The sequence below is a fragment of the Etheostoma spectabile genome, chromosome 12 (assembly GCF_008692095.1).
Source record: "Etheostoma spectabile isolate EspeVRDwgs_2016 chromosome 12, UIUC_Espe_1.0, whole genome shotgun sequence".
NCBI lineage: Eukaryota > Metazoa > Chordata > Actinopteri > Perciformes > Percidae > Etheostoma > Etheostoma spectabile.
The window spans coordinates 28,333,348-28,354,662 of NC_045744.1; the positions used below are offsets into that span (position 1 = coordinate 28,333,348).

The following is a 21,315-nucleotide window of genomic DNA, read 5'->3' on the forward strand; positions in this document are numbered from 1 at the left end:
TCTCTCTCTCTCTCTCTCTCTCTCTCTCTCTCTCTCTCTCTCGAAGATGTTTTGGTAGGTTTTCTGAAGCTTGCAAAATCTGACAGCTGAAAGAAAAAGAGCCAGATAAGACCGACAGAGCATGAAGAAATCATTCTCTCAATGTAATGTGATATACCAAGTCCTCACAATCAAATGCGCAACCATCCAGAATGGACTAAAAAACACATCTTACTCAGGGACAGAAACGATACTTTGGGGATTTTTCATTGTCAACCAACACTGCTTTGTTTACACTAGGTGTTTCTTCTTAGGCCCGTCTTTTACAGACACTGCTACTTTTTAATGTATACGAAGAAGGATTTTCCTAAAAAAATGCACAGGCTTATACAAACGTGGTCCCTCTTAATCATCACCTTTGACCCACTAGGAGTGTAAGGCTGTGTCTATATCGGCAGATATAAACATATCTGATGAATTTTCATCTTATTTTGCTGCTTGGGACGTTTCCGGGCGCCAACCAGTCTCTGGGCCCAATTTGGGTGCCAATGACAGCGCACAGGGGGTGCAGCCCGTTCACATCAATGTCGCTGTGAGTTGTGCTGTGTCTCTCTGACACACAAACACACACACACACACACACACACACACACACACACACACACACACATACACATACACATACACATACACATACACATACACATACACACACACACACACATACAAATACACACACACACTAGCACAGAGTTGGTGTTTGTCTTCCCGTGGGCTATTCTGTTCTTGGATCATGGTTAAAACAATCCTATTAGCTATTTAAGGCAGAAGTGGTTAATAAAGCAGGCCGTGGCTCTGAGGGACACGTCTCAGTGGGATTGAACCACAAAGGTGCAAACAACAGGGAGATTTACCGATTTGTCAGGAGGATTACACAACCTGTCGTGTTATTTGTAATGCCGGCTCCTTTCCTAAAGACAGGAATCTTCAGACTTCACAAGAAGCACTTGATGTTTACTACACACACAAACACAGCGAAAAAATAATACATTCACAGAAAATCTGGCCATCCGGCACCAACCCGCAGAGTTGTGCGGAAAGTGTTGTTGTGTTTAGTTGTGCCTTAGAATATAACCACTGTGAAACAATCAGAAAATAAAGGTTTTATTGTTCTGTTTCAAGGCTTTGTTCTTGCTAGCACAGCTCCCTTCGTTCACTCTAGCAGTGGCGGTTATAGGAGGCCTCGACCCCCCTCCGGCCCTCCTAACTGTGGCATTGTTTTCATACATTTGAACCCCATCTTTATCACCAAAGACGGGATATATTTCATGTACAGTAATATATAAAATGTAGTAACACTGAATGAGTATGAATGAAGGAACTGAATGTATCATTAGTCTTTTGCAGAGCTAAACCTATAGAGGGTTGGTGATATGTAACACTTGTGCTTAATATATACTATATGTTACTGCCTTAATGTCATGTGGCCCTAGCCTGGCCCCTCAATTTGAAATGGTCTCAAACCTCCACTGCTCTCGAGCTCGCATAATCAGCGCTGCGCTCTCTCTTCCTGGCAGGCGAGGAAGGGCCAACTTCCAACGCTGTGTGTTTACAGACACTAATGGTGAAAAACTTCACAGGTTACCTAACCTTTCTTTTACTAAACCCCTAGGTACAGTGCAACAGTCTATATGACTAATATAATTTGTAACACAGTAATTCAAAGTGGTGGCATGATGTAAAGCACAGTTCCCAAGCAAGTGTTCTTGTTCAATACCTGTCTCCTCCAGGGTGATGATCATGGTGCCAGGTCCAAAGGAGTTCCAGGCGGTGCAGTTGTAGGGCGAGTGGAAGTCAGACTCCATCACGTTGTTGATGGTGAGGGTGGAGAGGACGGACCCGCCCTGAGATGGAGGCTTACTCTGCTCCACAGTGTATCTCTCCATCAGAGTGCCCTTCTCCTTCTCCCACACGTTCTCCTTCCACGCCCACACCTGAAACATTTCAGCATTACTTAGCTTAGCTGTTTCTTGATGACTGACATGTTGGTTTGGGAAGTTGACCAAATAACAGAGAGAAGGATGGCTATATACACCTAAATCAAGTTGAGCTGTTGCATACTGGATGTATTTAGTTGGGACTCCCTGCTGACTATCTCAGATTAACCAAGTTGGCATCCATTTTTAATTCTCTTTTCTAATTAATGTGTTTTTGTAGTATTATTTTCCTGTTTATTTACTCTTCTTTCATCTACCTATACATTGACTGTATTCTGAGAGTGTAAAAACTATAGCCTTATATTGTTTTTGACACGTCGTGGTCTTTCTTGTGAGATGTAAAGCATTCTGTAAATGTATTTAAAAGTGTTTTATAAGGTTATACTGTTTGAACACATATGTGATCAATGGTTACAGGCTACTAGAAAGCACTTTGTAGGCAAAACTTGTTCTCAAACTCACTCCGTGGATTGCAATAAAATGAAACTGGTAAAGCAGGTGTAGACCAATTTTGGATTCAGAAAAGATCAAAGGCTAGACTTAAACTTTTGCAAATCTTTAAATCTGTTTTTAACACAAATCAACACTGCATGAAAAGTCCTTCAAGCTGATAGGAGCGAGCGGGATGAAGACCAATTTCCAATATGTTTCATTTGTTTAATTGTTATCTAAACGCCACTCTTTACTGCTGCAATCACCGATTTCCCCTCAGGGATCAATAATGCTAATTTCACCTTATCTTATCTTATGTACTGTAGAATTAACTACAAAAGACTCAAATTCACACACACACACACACACACACACACACACACACACACACACACACACACACACACATAATCAAAGTGAACATTCAGGAAACAGGTGGGCCGATGTTGAAGAAAGGTTAAGAGAGACTTAAGCGAGTTTGGGGAGAAAATCTTTTAAGCCAAATACTTCCATACTTCTATACTTCTATTATATCTCATAACTTGCTGTATGCGTTTTTTTCCCTCCTGGTGCAGTATGTGCCAATTAAAGTTTGATAGCAACTTTCAGGCTAGGAAAGAAAGAAATTCCTCAAATAAGAAAGTAAAAAAACAGAAGACATTCTCTCAAACACACACAAACACACACACCACACACCACAACACACACACACACACACACACACACACACACACACACACCACACAACACACACACACACACACACACACAAGAGACAGTCACAGGGGCGCAGGTGTACATGAGCGATAAAAACCTGCAGGTTTTTCTACTTAAAATCTGCTGAAGTAGAAATTTGAGCGTATAAATATGGAACAAGGTGACATCAAATATACATAGAGCCATATGTTGGGCTAATGTACCTTTTACCTGGTTTTGAAAAAAATTGAGCAAGAATGTGATCAAGAGTGGGAGGGAGAAATTAAAAAAGACCCAAATCTTTTGCTTTTTTATTCTCTCCTTCTGACAATCTATAATGCGTCTTTTCTGTCTCACCAGTCTGCCTCGCAAAATCCATCACTTTCTTTCTTCTGTCCTCACAATATGTTGCACTACCTCCGTCTCTCTTTCTCAATCTCTCATTTTGCCTTTTTTCACACACACACACACACACACACACACACACACACACACACACACACACACACACACACACACACACACACGCACACACACGGCCTCACACTCCATATTTTATAAGTCCTTGTCTCTGCATTAAGCCGAGACTATAATGTCGTATCACATTATATGCTCTGAGCTCCCTGCCAGTGCAGTGGGGGGCTGAAGCTTCCTAAAAGCTCTGATTTCTGTCATGTCGGCATTGCACAATTGGATAATTGACGCTGAAAGGTACAGAACTTCTACTCTCCCTCCATCACTCTCCCTCTTATTTCAGTCTGCTTAGCCCCCCAAACAATTTCTCACTCATTCTAGCTTTTAAACCCAAATGTTTTCACTGGATTTATTCCCATTTTATGGCCTCTTTTTGTGTGATTTATGAGCAGTCTAGTATTTCCCTTTTTTTAAAGGTTTGTATCACATGCCATGAAGCTCATTTTGTAACTTATATGATATAAAGACACTTTACATTGAACTGTTGATTGATCAGCGGTTGAGCTCAGTAACTTTAAGAAAAGAGGACTGAAAAAACAGAGTGCGGGTATGGCACATACAGGAGGATATTCCATCATAGTTTGCTGCTGAGGCAATCAGGAATAGACGGGTACCACTTTGAAAGGGATCACTGAATTGGAACGATTTCGGCTGGTGGGTCCAATTCATACCAAACTCAAGATGGCATAGGCGCTGCACTGGCCCTTTAATGGTGCAGATAACAAGGTAACCATTACTACAAGTTCCACTAGAAGCTGTGTTCTCTTATCTGCTGCACTCACACATTCAGTACTCTGCGCCTCACCTTTTTATTTCAGCCAAACACTACAGCAGCTGTTTTTGATGAGTCACTCGAATACTCGTGACACATTTGGAGAACAGTGCCACTTGTGCCATCAGTTTAGCGCGTAACACGGGCAGAAGGGAGAACGCAGAAATCCTTTTTTTTCAGGGCGAACAAGGAGGCGTTGTGATTCTGTTTGAGGCGAAAACAATCTGAAAAAGGTCGAGCACCTCGGCAGCAGATTACAACTTCCAAGAATTGACTTACAATCTTATCAGGTGGGGGGGTGCTCGCGATGTAACACTTGATCTCTCCTCTCTGCCCCCTGACGGCGTACTGGACTGGGTCACTGGAGATGATGGGGGGGCCTGAGCGAGGGAGGCAGGAGGAAACAGAGATTAAGAGAGAGAGAGAGAGAAAGAGGTTGGGACGGAGAAAAGATACATTAGAGGATTACTACAACAAAGCACAAGGTTTGAGAAGTACACTTGCATACAACTTAACAAAAAAAAAATCAAAAAATCAACACCACATCTGCCCTTACTATAAGAACCATGGACCACCAGGGAGAAGATTTCATAAATTTAATACAAGTAAAAAGGACAACACTTCTCTCCGAAATGTAGTGGAGTAAAAGTAGAAAGTGGCATGCGGTCGCCTGCCAATTGGAAGGTTGGTGGTTCAGTCCCTGGTCTTGCAGTTCCATGTCGAAGTGTCCTTGGGCGAGACACTGAACCCCGAGTTTCCCCCCATGCTGCGCCATCGGATTGTAAATGTGTGTGTATGTTTATCTGATGAGCAGGTGGCACCTTGTACGGCAGCCTCAGCCACAGTGTTTGAACATGTGTGACTAGTGAATGGTTCCTGTACTATGTAGAGGCGCTTTGAGTAGTCGTTAAGACTAGAAAGAGCACTATATAAGAACAGTCCATTTACATTTACATGAAAAAAAGACTTAAGTAAAATACAAGTACCTCAACATTTGTACTTGAGTAAATGTGTGTAGTTAGTTACATTCCACCACTGAGCAATACAGACACATGCTGGATGTGCAGAATGATTCAAGTTAAACAAACCCATTATGAGGGTCCATGTGCTGTCAGTATTCCTGTTTGACACAGAAGCAGGGCTTTGCCATGCGTAGGATCAAGTAAAGCTAGGCCATATGGAAAAAAATCAAATATCATGATATTTTTGACCAAATGCATTGATGGCAATATTGCTGCGATATTGTATGGCTGTCAATTGGTGCTTTCACAAAGAATTAACACAATGAGAGTTGTCAAAAATATTCACCAATACTGTAGATATAATAACTGAGTGGGTAAAGGCAAACAATAGAACAACTAAAACAGTCTAGCATGTTCAGAAAATGACATCACTTTACTGTAAAACCAGGAAAAGACAACACTTGTGCCATATGCCAATTTTACCATATCCAAAATTTAAGATGATATCTAGCCACGTTTATCAATGTGGATATAAGTCACAATTCTGACTTTATTTTCAGAACTCAAATTCATTTTTTCACATCTGCCCTAAACCTCTTCCATAGTAATTAGATAGTAACAGACCGTTGACAGTGAGTGTAACCTCAGTCTCTCCCACTCCAATCCGCGGTACGATGGCCTTGCAGACGTATTGGCCTGCATCGGCCTGGCTCACCGACTTCAGATACAGCTGGTTGTTGTTGCTGAGCACCTGGACATAAAAACAGACAAACAAGTGTGCATGACAAGCGGGATAGAAGCATTGCGCGGTGGAGAGTAGATATAGACAGACGGGGGAGAAGAGATGTTTAACAGAGAGGGAGATCTATATTTAATTCATAAAACATGTTGATTCACTCAGTAAGCTCCATTAGTTCTTTCCTGGAGCTTTTTCTTAACTTGTTAGGCATGAATTAAAGATTTAAGATATGAAGACAGGGTCTCCTATCTTATTGTGTGCTTTACAACTGAGCAAACATTTATGAAGTCTAGACATTAATATACTGTGGTAGGGCTGCACATTATACAGTTTTTTTTTAAATTGGCATCGTGATATCAATTGGAGCAAAAAACACATCGCGAAAGATGCATTTTTTGTGGAAATTGAAAAAAGATATCAGTTGAAAGTTGTTCTTTTTCTTAGTACTGCTTTTAATGTTCAATGAAATTATTCAATTTGTTCAATAAAAGAAAGTTAGTAAGGATTTCCTTTCATTTGTTCTAAATTACACAGGCATTTTGACCGAATACAGAGCAGCAGAACTGAGAACACTTTAATATCTGTTTGCGTATCGCAGGTAATATTGTTATTGAATATTGCGTATTTCCTCTTATTGTGCAGCCCAATACTGTACGTGTAGGCTGAGATGGAGCTTTTCTGGAGGATTTGTCTGTGGTACTAGCATTAGGATTTACACCCATACTGTATGTCGTGCTCTGGCTTTCTCATTCTTCCTGCATACATTTAAATGTTTGACATATTAGTGGAATAAAAACTTAAATCCGCCATGAATATAAAATGTAAGGGTTCAAGCTCAAAGGTCAGGGAAAGATCTGATGGTTTGTTCTCACCATGCTGGAGCCCTTCTTGGTCCAGGTGAGGGTGAGTGGGGGGTTTCCAGACCACTTGCAGTTCAGAGTGACGTCAGAGTCCACATCCACAGTAACTGGCCTGGGCTCTACTACCAGTATCGGGCCAACTGAAAGTAAGACAGGAAGAAAATGAAAACCCCTGTGCGTAAATACATGTCAATGAAATACAGACTTGGTGATCACCAAGTGTTTAAAAAAACAAAAAGAATAGTTGAAGTATAAAAAAGATTACAAATATATTTTGCCCCCCAACTTTTTGTAGAAGTTACCAGAGTTGCGTCGGTTGCGTCAGACGGCCGCCCAGCAACAGTCAGGATGTGTCTGAGGTTTCTGCTTGATGTTGCTTTAAATGCTTGCTCTTGGGGGGTGGGTAATAGTTGGGTCTTAGTCCATTATAGAGTGTGGTCTAAACCCTACTCTATGTATAAACTGTCCTGAGATAACTCTTGTTAGGATTTGACACTGTAAATAAAATTTAAAAGATTGAACTTCTTTTTGGTGAATCTGTTTACGTTGCTGGCTGGAGAATATGACCTTTTATAATAGAGTAAGACATGTTTTAATACATTTTCCAATTTACTCATTTTTATATTTTAATTCTCTATAGATTAATGGGCATACTTTTTCTTATATTTTGAAAATTGAAAAAAAGGAGTTATTGTTAATGACAAAAAAGGTAAAAATTCTCTGATTCCTGCTTCTTAAATGTGAATATGACGTTTTATAGACCAATAAATTGCATTATTGAGAAAATAACTGACAGATTAATTGGCAATGGAAAGAATCGTTAGTGTCACATTGCCAGAACTTCCTTCACAGCGCTACGGAGGAGGGTCTGGCTAATCCACACATTATTCTGGGATGGGATAAAAACCACTCTGGTTTATTGGCATTTCTTTAAAGTTTAAAGAAATGCCAATAAACCAGAGTGGTTTTGTTTAGATTGGTTTAAAGTTTAAACCAATCAAAATCGTCTTGGGTGGTGCTAAGGGCCAAACAGAGTAACGGTGCCTCTGCAAAATAGACTCGGGAAGGAACTTGTTTTGATGGAAAGTGTTTACGTTCAAAAGTAGTTTTAGTCGTGCCACAGAAAACTCTAATTGGACAGATAGTCTAGCTAGCTGTCTGGATTTACCCTGCAGAGATCTGAGGAGCAGTTAACCATAGTCCTCAGAAATCCACTGGAGATTAGAACGCCAACACAAAGAAAATGGAAAGTGACCGACATCTGGCCGAAATCAAGGACATCTGGTGGAATTTCAGGCGGCACCTGAATAATCCCGGAAATTAAACATTGTTGATATAGACTACAGCCCTGTTGAGAATAAATGCCACAAGGCGTTGTGGAATTGATTGTGACAGACCTGAGAGAAGAGATTGTACAGTAAACATCTATTGCAAATGTATTTCATATTAACACTGTGATAGTAACAAAATAAATGCAGCGTGTAATATAGTGTCTTAAGCAGAGTCCCACTCAGCCAGCTCAGGAGGGTTTGCACCACAGAGTCTAAGTCATGTCTTAAGTCTTGTAGCTAGAGTCCACATATTTTGGATTCAGCAATTCTTTTATTTGGGCCTTGTTGTCTGAAGTTTTTAAAGCTTCTTATGAATGGCACAGCAGTTGCCAGTGCGGTCAACATGTTTATTGGCCTCTCTCACATGTGGCTGATCGCAGCAGAAACAATACAGATGACATGTTACGTAGGTAGATTATAGGTTACGCAGGGGGGGAATAACATCCTTCCTAAAAATAAATATTGTTTACATGTCCCCAATCTCGAATCCAAGTCAAATCTGAAGTCTTTTGGGGACCAGTCTTAAGTTATGTCTGAAGTCACTGTGTTTGCAACTCCGAGTCTCAAACTCGAGTCCCCATCTATCTCTGGTTTGCACTCTACTCACAGTGCACGTCCACCAGAATGCTGACGTTGGTGCTTCCCACGACGTTGAAAACCTGACAGGACACAGGTTCAGTGAAGAAGGAGTGATCTGCCGTGGTGACGAACACACTTTCCCTGGCCCCCTCCAGGAGCACGCCCCCTTTGGCCCACCTTGCATAGAAACACATCGCCATTTCAGCAGTTTCCAAGCTTCACAAATTATTGTTATGTTAGTTTGTCAGCATGAGATCTCAGAAGCATAATGCCTTTTTATAAATGTTTGGTGGTGATCCAAAAGTTAGATTTCCACTATTGGACAATGAGCATTTTTTACATAATCAAATAAAGCTATTAAACTAATATTTAAAAGCCTTGATGTCGAAACCTGAGGGAGAGCTATATTTCTTATCCTTTCTGTTACCCAGATATATAGCTCAAAACCCTACAACCATATTGCACATAAGATGACATTTTAATGCACACTCAATAGGCCTAGTGTCTGGCAGTGCTCCCACTCTGGGACCTCTGCCGAAGTCTCAAACCTCAGATTAAAACAACTGTTTAAGTCTAGCATTTAGCAATTTCAGTGCTTCTGTGCTGTCACTTAAGATTAAAGTCCGTGTTTAATTGTTTGACCATTCAATACTTTCTCCAATTCTGTTTCTGCAAGCAGTTATTACTATTTAGGATGGCCTCCATACGCTGGCTACAAGCAGATCGGAACAGATGAAAGAGAGATTTATTGGCATTTAACAGAATTGGATTATGGCTTGTGAGGCTGGACTGTAGGAATCAAATGAAACACTGTCCCTAAAAAAGATTGAGCATCATCAAGAGGTCCATCGCATCCTGAACTCGACATAGAGTGGCAACAATGATTTCAAAGGGAGTGGTAACATTTTGTTTGTTTGAATAGTAAATACTACTCCTTTTCAGTGTTACATTTGTAGTCTTAAAGTCTTAAAACATATTATGTTACTCATACTGCCCATTGCTGAAGCTCCTCTTCCTGAACCACTCTTATTAGTCAGCTGAGCCACTCTGTTGTGATTGGTCAACCACATTCAAACAAGCCAGGGCTGGCTGTGCAAATAAATGGGCAGCACATGTGAAAACCAGGGCTGGCTTTCTGAATCACATCCCTAATTGAGGAATCTCAAAGAGGAATGTGGACGTGGCATTTCAGTCAGTTGTGGAAAAGTGCGGTCCATGGGAGGGAAAACTCCATTGGCGTAAAATTAGTTTTTGTACTATTACATTGACAAAAAAGAATGGCAAAAGCATAATAGGGGCTCTTCAAAGTCAGCTGGGTTTTAAGGATACATTCAGAGGAAGTGTAATTCAGACCTGTAGCCGATAATGGGAGGGTTGCCAGTGGCCTGGCAGGTGAAGGTGACTCTCTCGCCCTCCAGGACGGAGCGAGGCTCAATGGACAGGGTCACTGTAGGAGGGTCTAAACACAGAGAGAGATACATAGTCAATGTAAAACTAAAGTTGAACTGAATGACTGATTTCCTACACAAATACAAATCACACAAATTGTACATTTCACCATTAACTATGTTATTTTAAAACCCTACTTTTCTACAGCCTTCTGTACGAACAGCACTGCATCAATATCTAGGTCCCTATCTTGCAAAATTATTATGGTGCATATCCGCCATCATAATGGCAATGCGCCAAAGTAAAGAGAATGGGATATGACTTTATTGTTATTGTTTTAGTGTTATGCCCAAAACACACCTGAGTAAAATCATTTTGAACCAATCGCCTGGCGCACAGATCCTTTTTTCAGCCGTCAAACCTGCAAAAGTGGATTTGGACCCTAAATGCACCTGCCCCTACTGTTACTGCAGTTATTCTCACAGTAATTACTAACTGCACTGGATTGGAAAAACACATAATCTTTTAGATTGAAAATTCAAACTACAGTTTCCCTGTGAGCAATCATTCCTTATTTCTTCAGGGACACGACTGAAATCCCTTGAAACACAAAAAGTATCAGGATTTCCAGATGTTGAAAAAAATCAACTTGCTCTACTTCTTTAGAGGAATATTGGCTCCAAAGTTGGTGACAAATCAATACAAACTGCTGAATCAAACCTGGCCAAGTAAGAGAATGGTGAAAAACAGGGGCTGTGAAAGTAGTTTTTAAATAATGATTACGTTCCAGGTGCAGCTAATTCAAATTATAGCGTTATTGATGTGCCTGCACAAAAACAGCCCAGTTATGGTCTTTATATCAAATTTGACGGCAAAACATTAGTTTCTTGTTTGCCATCTTATGGAAATAATGAGCAAAAATAGATATTACAATCGTTCTAACTCATGTGTTTTTTAGAAGAAACATTCGAACATCATGTTTGGCCAGTTTTGATAGCTCTTATGTGTATTGGATTGATCACATGACATGAAAAATGACAAGAGCCTTCTGTGTGCGCTCTCCCAGTCGTTTGTTTGCTTTCCTTTGTTTGCTGAACAGCCAATCACATGGATTGGCTGCTCAGCCGATGGCCATCAGCAAATCCAGTTTGAGACTCGGACTTGAGTCACACTAAAGTTGCCTACACAGTGACTTCAGCGGGAAAAAAAGAGAGGCAGACAAAGGCAGATGCGTGACATCACCAACACATTCTCACTCAAAAAGTGACGCCTGGTCAGGTGCCTTTGGCGTTCATTGACGCAAAAAGTCTCCTTTAGCGTCTTATTTAGCCACACTTGGTTGGGACTCTTCGCGTCACTTTTTGACGTTTAACTGACATGCGACACAAGAACGGCCGTGTTGTTTGACTCATCCACCACCCTAACCTACCTCCCTAAGCAGATTTTCTTTCACACTACTCGCGACCGTTGTCTCTCTTAATACTACGTCATCTTACAGTGCTGCAGTCGAGCTGTTGCTTTGTCTGACGCTGAGAGCCACTGATCATGTATCAGTATTTTACGAGTTGGGAGTGGGATCGGGTTGGACACACCGCACAAACTGGGGCCACGGTCGCTCAATGTCGGCCCAACCTGAACCGACGGCCGACATTCGCCTTGGTGTGTCAGGGCATTTACACTCTGACAGAGAAAAAGGGCAACCTACGGTGCACATTGAGGGTAACAGTGGCTCGTTTGCCCATGGGCACCGCCGGGTTGCTGGCCACACAGGTGAAATTGCAGCTGCTGTCTTTGTCGACTGGTATGATGTGCAAGTAGCTCCTGGTCGTCACCCTCTTCCTATCTGGTAGCACTTCCTGTTTGGCAAAGAAACAGAGAGAGGATGTTTTATGTAGAATTTGAAGAGGGGAGCAGACAGAAAAAGATCAAAGAAAAGGAGGAGGAGCACGGTGGATAGGGAAGGACGAAAAGGACAAAAAAAAGAGGATGGATCGGGAAATATCATGTGAGAAATAAAAGAGAAGAAGGGGAGGAGAAAGGAGAGAGACACAGCTAGGTTACTAATGGAGCCCAGAGAGATAAAGATATGGCATAACATGGGAATAGAAACACGAATCTGGAGGTAGAAATAAAACATTTCAGACATGGTGCAGGAAAGAAATATGAAGTTGAACTGAAAAAGTGCAAAGGACATAAATAATACATTGATACAGAAATCCCTGCAAGGACTTTATCACCATAATTTAGACATTTAATGTTGGTGCAGGAAAATATCTGTCTCTTAACGGTTCTTTCAATTATTGCAAGCAATTCAGTTTTACAAGGACACTTGACCTTGCAGTCAAAATGACAGCAAAATACCATGAAATATGAAAAGAAACACAGTGGTGCCAAAACATTTTACTGTTTAATTAGTTAAAACCACCATTTTTCTGCTCACTTTTGTATCATTTTCGTTTAACATAAATACATGTTTGGGTGTTGGAAGCAATTTGAAGAAGAGATCTTAAGCTTGATTTAAGCTTCTGTGGAGGCTCGACGCAGAGCTTTCTCCAAAGCCTACGTAAGTGGCCTGAAGTTTATTCTTGTGCATTGGTTTGTCAAGTTGTCATTTGTGTGTGTGTGTGTGTGTATGTGTGTGTGTGTGTGTGTGTGTGTGGTAGAGTGAGGGAGAAAATGAGACAGTGATAGCAATTAGCTTCGTAGCAAGTACTGACTCTAGAGTCATAGAAACAAAGTGTCTCCCCGGTTTTTTCTGACATATGTATATACTAGGAAAAGTTAAGCCTCCCCTTGATTTCATGTTGTTTATGGAGAAGGAGAACCAGGAAATGAGTCCACAATGAGTCCAGGAAATCAACCGTTTTTCAGCCCGGCATAGGCTTGTGTCTCTTACGTACGTAGCCCCGGTGTAGATTTAACGCCAAAGTATAAATCAAGCTTTGGGTTTTGAGAATTTGCATCGGGCATTGCTCAGTTTGACATTTTATAGATTACAGAAGAGGTTTTCTTTATTCATCTGAAAATAATAGATGGATGAATCAATAAGGAAAATAGTCTTGGTTGCAGCCCTAACACATGAGCAATAAGTCTTTTTTCTGCACAATAAGTACAGTACTATTCAGTGCTGTTGGATTCTGGAGGTGAGGTACTTTACAATGCAGCTACAAATTCTGTCAAGAAAATGTGTACAGCCTTCGCTGTAGTGCAAGTGTGTCCAGTAACACGGTAACATGAGAGCAACATGTAAAATGTATGAGCATGTGTGGGGGGCACGGAACTGGCTACAAGAAATATAAAAACATCTGTGTTTGAGTGTAAGTCAGTGTTTGCCGCTGCTTCTGTGTGCATATGTGTGTGTGTATGTACTGTATGTGTGTTTATGTGTGTGTGTGTAGGCATAATTTCATATTATAGTATATGGGAGTGTGATTAGTGTGGATGTGGGGAAAAAGAGTGCAGAATATACCACTGTGTCATTCAGCCCGGTTCCTGCCATGTTTATGCATGCGTGCGTGTGTGTGCATGTGTGGTAATTAGTATTGGATCTCAGCATGTTCCAAGTTTTGTTACGACTATAAAGTGTGGAAAGCGACTGATATCTAGGATGTGTGTTCTGTATCCACATGTGCGTCTCTTTTCTTGTGGTTGATGATGGGAATGCCAATTTTTTTGAAGAGGGAGAGTAATTATACACACATGAAGCTTAGCAAAATCAGAAAGACTCCATTTACTCATTCATTCTCTCTCTCTGCCTCTCTATGAAGATGGGATTAACATAAAAACTATTTACATAAACACATTTGAGGTTTTGAATCAGTATGTTAGTTGCTTTTGTGATTATGAAATTCACTGAAATACCACAACTATGTAACTACAGGATGTGGCCCAAGTGGGAATCAAATCTACGACCCAATAAAAGTACAAGTAACCACACAGGTATGATTCCAAACCTCATTGCCTTTTATTGAACTTTTAATCTGCTTAAATGGAGAGAAACCAAAGGCACGATTACTTTGATTCTTCCATATTGTCAATGTGCTCAAACACTTCATTCACAAATCAACTGAAATGTTAAACAGCTCATGAATATTGAGTGAGTAACAGTGTGTTCTGACTGAGGGTGGATGTCTGAACAAGCACATTTCAGGCCAAAAAAATTTCCTGAAATGGTAAATGAATGATAAAGGAGAGGTGTGACACTCTCCTGTCATGTTGTTGTTCATCACATAAACCTCACACTTTGGCCTTAAAAGAGAGTTGCACTTTTACTTCAACACATAAGCAAGTATGTCCACCAAATGAACCAGCATGCTATGTGTCGGCAATGTCGACTGTGGCATCATTGTGTAGCTGAGCCAGGGAGGGGGAATTTGGGCTTGCCAAATTATGTCAATTTTCAGTTTTGTGTGACTCATCTTGGTCCAAAAAGGCAGTTTTGTTTTACTAAATGTGATAGTATGATGTTGCAATGACTGCACTTTGTGTTTAAATTTCCTTTTGTTTGGCTGTTGTGCCTTTCGTCAAACAACAGAGCAGACATGGATTCTCCTCGTGAGTGTGTTAATTAGTGTGAAATGGTAAAAAGATACTGGCGATGCATTTTAGTGATGTTTGTTCCACTTTGATTTGCCTTCATGGAAAATACATTCTGCAGTAATTGTCTCCTCCAAGGTTTCAAGGCACACAACGCTTCTGCCCGCTGGTTAGCAGGCCAGAATCTGCAATCTGTGCGCATTCCAAAGCATTCCATAATAAAAACGGTCCCCATCTGCTGAGATGTTATCATTATGTCAACCAGGAACCAAGAGTCTCGTGCTGACTTTGCACTGAATTTCCCTAATGCTGGACTCCAGGGGTGATGTGCGTCCTGAGGCGTACACACTGTCATTATTTTGCCCACGGCAAATAACATCAACACAAACAAACATCAGATAGAGAGCGGCTGTTATTGAGGAGCAGTCTGCAGGTCCTTTATGAAGTAAAAATGTACACAATACTTCTTAGATGCAGAAGAAGTGCCCTTAGTATGCTTTTGAGATTATGCAGACCTTAATTTGGTGTAATTAGTCTCACATTGCCAGACCGTCCTCCACGGCGTTGCAAAGGAAGGTCAGGCTAGTCCACAGCTTTCTGGGATGGGAGAAAAACATGCTCTGGTTTTTTGGCATTTCTTTAAACCAATAACAATGGTCTTGGGTGGTGCTAAGCCCTGCACGAAGCATCAGTGACTCTGCAAAATAGCCTTGGGAAGGAACTTGTTTTGGTGGAACATGTTTACGTTACGTTAAAAAAAAAAACAGAAAACAGAAAACTCGCCAGCTGTCTGGATTTACCCTGCAGAGATCTGAGGAGCAGGTAACCATAGTCCTCAGAAATCCACTGGAGTTTAAAATGCCAACACAAAGACACAGGAAGGGGACGGACATCCAGCACCTGAGCAATCCCGGAAACATAACATTGTCAATATGGTGTAATAAACTCTTCATGGGTTTATGTGGTTGTATGTTGCATGACACGTTCCTGTGCTTGCTATTATCTGCATGTATGCATGGGTGTGTGTGAGTCACCGTTGACTGGTAGGCCCCCTCCACAGGGACTCCATTCTTGGTCCATTGGATGTGTGCTGCAGGCTTGGCCCCGCGGGTCACACAGGTCAGGTTGAATGGAGTCCCGGCCATCAGCAGGAGCTCCGGGGAGCCGTCCACCACCGGGTCCTCAGGGGGGACTGGAGGAATAGACACAAACCCAAGCTTTAAAAAATGACACATTAATGCAAGTGTGCACTCATGCTTATACAAGCAAACCTGTACATGTACAGTATAGTACGCACAGTGTAAATTAATCAACATTCTTTAGAAAAAAATAGTAGGCCATAATAGGCATCCTAAGGTAAAAACAACATAAAATACAAACCTATGTTTATATGATGAAAGTGACTTTTTTACCAGCCACTTTTTTTGCCTCCTATAGGTGAAAAACAGGAATTGTTGTGTCTCTATGATCCTATCCTGTCCTATTCAAGGTAGCCTATGGTAATGGACACTGCTCTAGGACTAGTAGGGGGGCCCGCCTTGATAATCCAGGATAAAGGCATAATTTCCTATCCTGGGCTAGGACACACATTCATACGGTTTGATAAAGTACTTGTTGGACTTTAACTTATCGTTGCACTTTGAATAATGTAGCTGTCCTCAATTTAGGTCATCCTGTATATCTCATCTGTGGTTTTTAGTAGCCCCGCCCCCTGCAGCAAGCCAAAATAGCAGCAACTCTCAGCGACTTTATAGTGAAAAAACGTTACAGTGTACATTGATGTTAAAATATATACATGTTGGTAGGATGTCTTTCGCTGTACGTTTTGTTGGTAAATGTGAGATCTGTGAGTCACACACGTCTTGTCTTCATATCAGAAACACGGAAAGGAACTTGACCCGTTCTTGCTCCCTCTTGGTCAGTGGCTGCTGGGATTTTCGCGAGTAATGAAGATGCGATAGGGGGCCCTGGCTGTCAATCAATGTCTTTCAGTGATGCGGGCCTCTGATTGGACCAGGCACGTAAGCAACTGCATACCCTGCTTACCGATAGTTACAGGTCTGAATCATTCATTTCTCATTGGCTACCTGCCAATGTGGCAGGTAGATTGACAGTGTTACCAACCAATTGCAAAATTCACCCACATTTGGCAGGTGTTTGGGTGTTAATTCCAAGAGCTGGATGTGAAAGATAATCATTGAGAAAAAGTTTACCTTGGCTCCTTCAGTTGATAGGAAGATTCTGATTTACCTAACATTTGATAAACCCTAAAACAAGCAAGGCTGTGTTACTTTAAAGTTCACATTTACAGCACATGGTTTTCTACATACAACAGCATGGGGTTTTCAACATACAATCATGGGGCTTTCAACATACAACAGCATGTGGTTTTCAACATACAACAGCATGTGGTTTTCAACATACAACAGCAAAATGTAATGTTAAACTGCTCTTCTCTTTGAAGAATTAGGACAAAGTTTACACCATGTTAATATCCAAATCTGCTGTACAGCATTTTACTCAGGAGGTTTGAACTGTTTGACTCTTTGCTCTTCGTGTGATTTCTATATCCCTCCTCTTGTTTTTCTTCCACATTTCATTCCTTCTGTCCATTGCACAATTAAAAGCAACTTCCTGCTAAATTTTAGGCTATGGCTAACGTTAAGATGCCCAAGGTAACTAGTCTGATGGCAGTGGTGGAAGAAGTATTCGGATCCTTTACTTAAGTAAAAGTATCCAAGTATCATCAGGAAATTATCCTTAAAGTATTTAAAGTAAAAGTAGTCAATGCAGAAAAATCCTCACATTTAAGAAACAGGAAATGATTCAAACCGTTGTGTCAAGTGTTTAATCTGCTAATTATTTTATCTGGACTTTATCAGGCCGTTATATTGTTGGGTAGTTTAGTAAAACTACCTCAAATTTGTACTTAAGTACAGTACTAGAGTAAATGTACTTAGTTACATTTCACCACTGGATACAGTAAATGCCTTGCTCAAGAGCCACGTAACACTGGCTGTTTATGGTGTTTTTCCTTAACTTTCTCCATCTTTACCAAAATCTGTGAGCTGGAGCTTTCTGTTGTTATATTGGCAGTTTCTGTTTCCCACACCAAAAAAACTCATTGATTTTGGAAGCTGATTGAAACACAGATAATCCAAAGTTTTATTGCAAGGATGACACATCAAACATAGTCAATAGTATAGAGTCAGTTAAACCAGGTGTTAACATGTGTGCATCTAAACTCATAATGCCCTTTTAACCACACTGCTCATCTTTTGAGCTCCTGTAAAGTTGTTTTTTTCTTCCTACTCATTTTTCATGTGACTCAGTTACTGGAATTTTGAAAGATGTGTTTGCTGAGGTGTGTGCACCTGTACTCAAACTAATTCTCCTCTGGCTAGTCCACACAGCATTCTAAGATGGGAGTAAAACGTGCTCTGGTTCATTGGCATTTCTTTGAACCAATTCCAATCATCTTGGGCAGTGCTAATAGCCTCGGGAAGGAACTTGTTTTGACGGAAGATGTACGTTCAAAGGTTGTTTTAGTTGTGTAACAAAAAACTCTGATTGGACAGATAGTCTAGCTAGCTGTCTGGATTTACCCTGCAGAGATCTGAAGAGCAGTTAACCATAGTCCTCAGAAATCCACAGGAGTTTAGAACGCCAACACAAAGGAAGCGAAAAGTGAACAATCCTGGTAGTGGAACATCGTAGGTATAGATTAATCTAAACTAAGGGTGCCTCTAATTGTGAAGCTCTTTCTCTTTGTTTGATTTGATAATCGTTTCTGCTCTCCTTGGAATGGAAATGTCTGTGGTGGTTCAAAAGAAAAAATGTATCCAAACCATTACCACAGTATCTGCACTTACTGAGTACATTGAGTTTGGCCCTCCTGGAGCGCAGGGCAGCCTCTGTGGCCTGACACTCGTACAGAGAGTCATCAGACAGCTCCGCGTTGGAGATCTCCAGGTTGTACTGGCCGATGTCCAGAGCCCGCAGAACACGGTACCTAGGCCAGGCTGCAGGAGACACACACACACACACACAAACACAGACAAATACATACACACCAGGTTACAGTTAAATAGTTGGAGAGACATCCAGCAACCCTGCGGTGCCCTGCTACACCATGAACTACTACAACTACTATTTCTAGTTATAGTTCCATTATCTTTATTGTGACTATTATTGCCATTGTTCATCACACCCCCAACCGGCAATAGGCAGATTCCGCCTTCCAAGAGCCTGGGTCTGTCTGAGGTTTCTTCGAGTTTTCCTAGCCACTGTCGCACTAAATGCTTTCTCTTGGGGGAATTACAAGAATTTTGGGTCTTTGTAAATTGTAGAGTGTGGTCTAGACCTACTCTACCTGTAAAGTGTCACGAGATAACTCTTGTTATGATTTGATACTATACATAAAATTGAAGAGAATTGAGTTGAATTGAACACTCACTTTGTGATTCATGCACTTGATAGAGTTTCTGTTTCTGTTCCACTGTGAGTCATGCATGTTTTTTTGCAGGTCAAAAAAGCTTGACGAGTTAAGAAAATTAACTTTGGAAATGTAATTTTAAAAAAAAACGGTTCCACCAGTGAAACATGACCTAGTGTTTTAGAGATTATTGCCTGCATGAAGAAAGAGGTTCATTACACGCTGCAATTCCTGTCATGAGTCATCTGCACTGCCTTTACAGATTACCTAAGGATAATATCACCTTTATTTTAGAAACACTGAGTGACACGTTTCAGGGAGTCATAATGAAACACTGGAAGAAAACTTATTATTTCTATCCGCTCATCTCGAAAACTAGACTAAAAGTTAAACTCACAGGGGAAAGAAAGCTATATATACTATATATATATATTATATTACAGTCCCTGACAAAAGTCTTGTCGCTTGTGTACAAATTGACCTGAAGTGCCGCTGAAATTTATTTCTAATCAAGATTTATTTACAAGAAATGGCTCATTTTAATCCCAACAGCTTTTGTAATAATGTTTCAGTGCAAAAAGAAACTGTCAAAAGTTTCTATATTCACAGCTTGGTAAAGCCCTTGAGTCAATTTTTCCAAAGACTAAGGTGTGTCGCCTTGTCATATGAGCTTCACCTGTACTAATAATGATCAATCAGGTCTCAGGTGTGTATAAAACAACCCCAGTACACTAGACCTTCACTCAACTGCAACTAGACATCTGCAAACATGCCTAAGATTCACCCTGAGACTAAAGTTTTGATTATCAAGAGGCTAAGACCAGATCCACTGCGATGTGGCAGACACCTTCAATGTGCTCAGCGTCAAGTACAGAGGATAAAAAAACATTTGAAGACACTGGAGTGTTTTTGACAAGCCCAGTCAGGCGACCCCGCAAGACAACTGCTCGAGAGGACCGTTTGTTGGCTCGAAAATCCAAGGCCAGCCCATTTTCCACTGCAGCAGAGCTCCACCAGACCTGGTCCCCTGAAGTCCCTGTGTCAACCAGAACAGTTTGTGGTTCTGTCTCGAAATGGCCTCCATGGTCGAATCAGTGCCCAGAAGCCAGCACTAAACAAAAACAATTGAAAAACTGTGTGGCATTTGCCAAGGCCCACAGCCTGCAAAGGATGGACGCTGGAGAAGTGGAAGAAGTGGATTTTTCAGATGAATCTTCTGTTGAATTACCCCACAGTTTGCCGCAAATATTGCAGGAGACCTACTGGAGCCCGCATGGATCCAAGATTCACCCGAAAACAGTGAAGTTTGGTAGCGGAAAAATCATGGTCTGGGGTTACATCCAGTATGGGGGTGTGCAAGAGATCTACAGGGTGGAAGGCAACATCAATAGTCTCAAATACCAAGAAATCTTAGCTACTTCTTATACTCCAAACTATAAAAAAGGCCAAATTCTCCAGCAGGATGGGGCTCCATCGCATACTTCCATCTCCACTTCAAAGTTCCTCAAGGCGAAGAAGATCAAGATGCTCCAGGATTGGCCGGCCCAGTCACCAGACATGAACATCATTGAGCATATGTGGGGTAGGATGAAAGAGGAAGCATGGAAGACCAAACCAAAGAATATTGATGTACTCTGGGAGGCATGCAAGACTGCTTTCCTAGCTATTCCTGATGACTTCACCATACATTGTATGAATCCTTGCCAAACCGCATGGATGCAGTCCTTCAAGCTCATGGAAGTCATACAAGATATCAAATTTGAATCTCACAGCACCACTATTTAATTTGCTGACATATTTTAGTATTTGTAGTAAATTTGTTCAATTTATGTATGGGCGACAAAACTTTTGTCTTGCCAAAATTTGACCTTTCTGTCTTGTTTAAATAATAAATCTTTTTTTAGTGAAACTAATTTATTTCAGTGCATTGAACATCATTTGGGAGGGTTTCAGCTTTTCATATGAGCTATTTCTTACACCAATTGATTAATTAAAAGTCAGGTTAATAGCAGGTGTTTCTACAAAATAGATAAGCGACAAGACTTTTGTCAGGGACTGTATATATATATTTATATATATATATTTATATATACAGTACAAGCCAAAGGTTTGGACACACCTTTTCATTGAATGC

The 21,315-nt window shown here is 40.9% G+C and overlaps 1 protein-coding gene across 2 annotated transcripts in view; it reads right to left on the bottom strand.

The window, feature by feature from the left end:
* Positions 1 to 21,315, bottom strand: part of kirrel1b (kirre like nephrin family adhesion molecule 1b) — a 99,901-nt gene that overhangs the window by 11,469 nt on the left and 67,117 nt on the right. For both annotated transcript variants that reach the window (XM_032531546.1, XM_032531547.1), the window contains exons 3-11: positions 18,619 to 18,768; positions 15,781 to 15,938; positions 11,916 to 12,066; positions 10,175 to 10,280; positions 8,850 to 8,998; positions 6,924 to 7,051; positions 5,937 to 6,063; positions 4,630 to 4,730; positions 1,757 to 1,973 (exon numbers count right to left, since the gene is read on the bottom strand). In XM_032531546.1, coding sequence (XP_032387437.1) covers positions 1,757 to 1,973; positions 4,630 to 4,730; positions 5,937 to 6,063; positions 6,924 to 7,051; positions 8,850 to 8,998; positions 10,175 to 10,280; positions 11,916 to 12,066; positions 15,781 to 15,938; positions 18,619 to 18,768 — 1,287 coding nt within the window. The remainder of the gene's footprint in view (positions 1 to 1,756; positions 1,974 to 4,629; positions 4,731 to 5,936; positions 6,064 to 6,923; positions 7,052 to 8,849; positions 8,999 to 10,174; positions 10,281 to 11,915; positions 12,067 to 15,780; positions 15,939 to 18,618; positions 18,769 to 21,315) is intronic.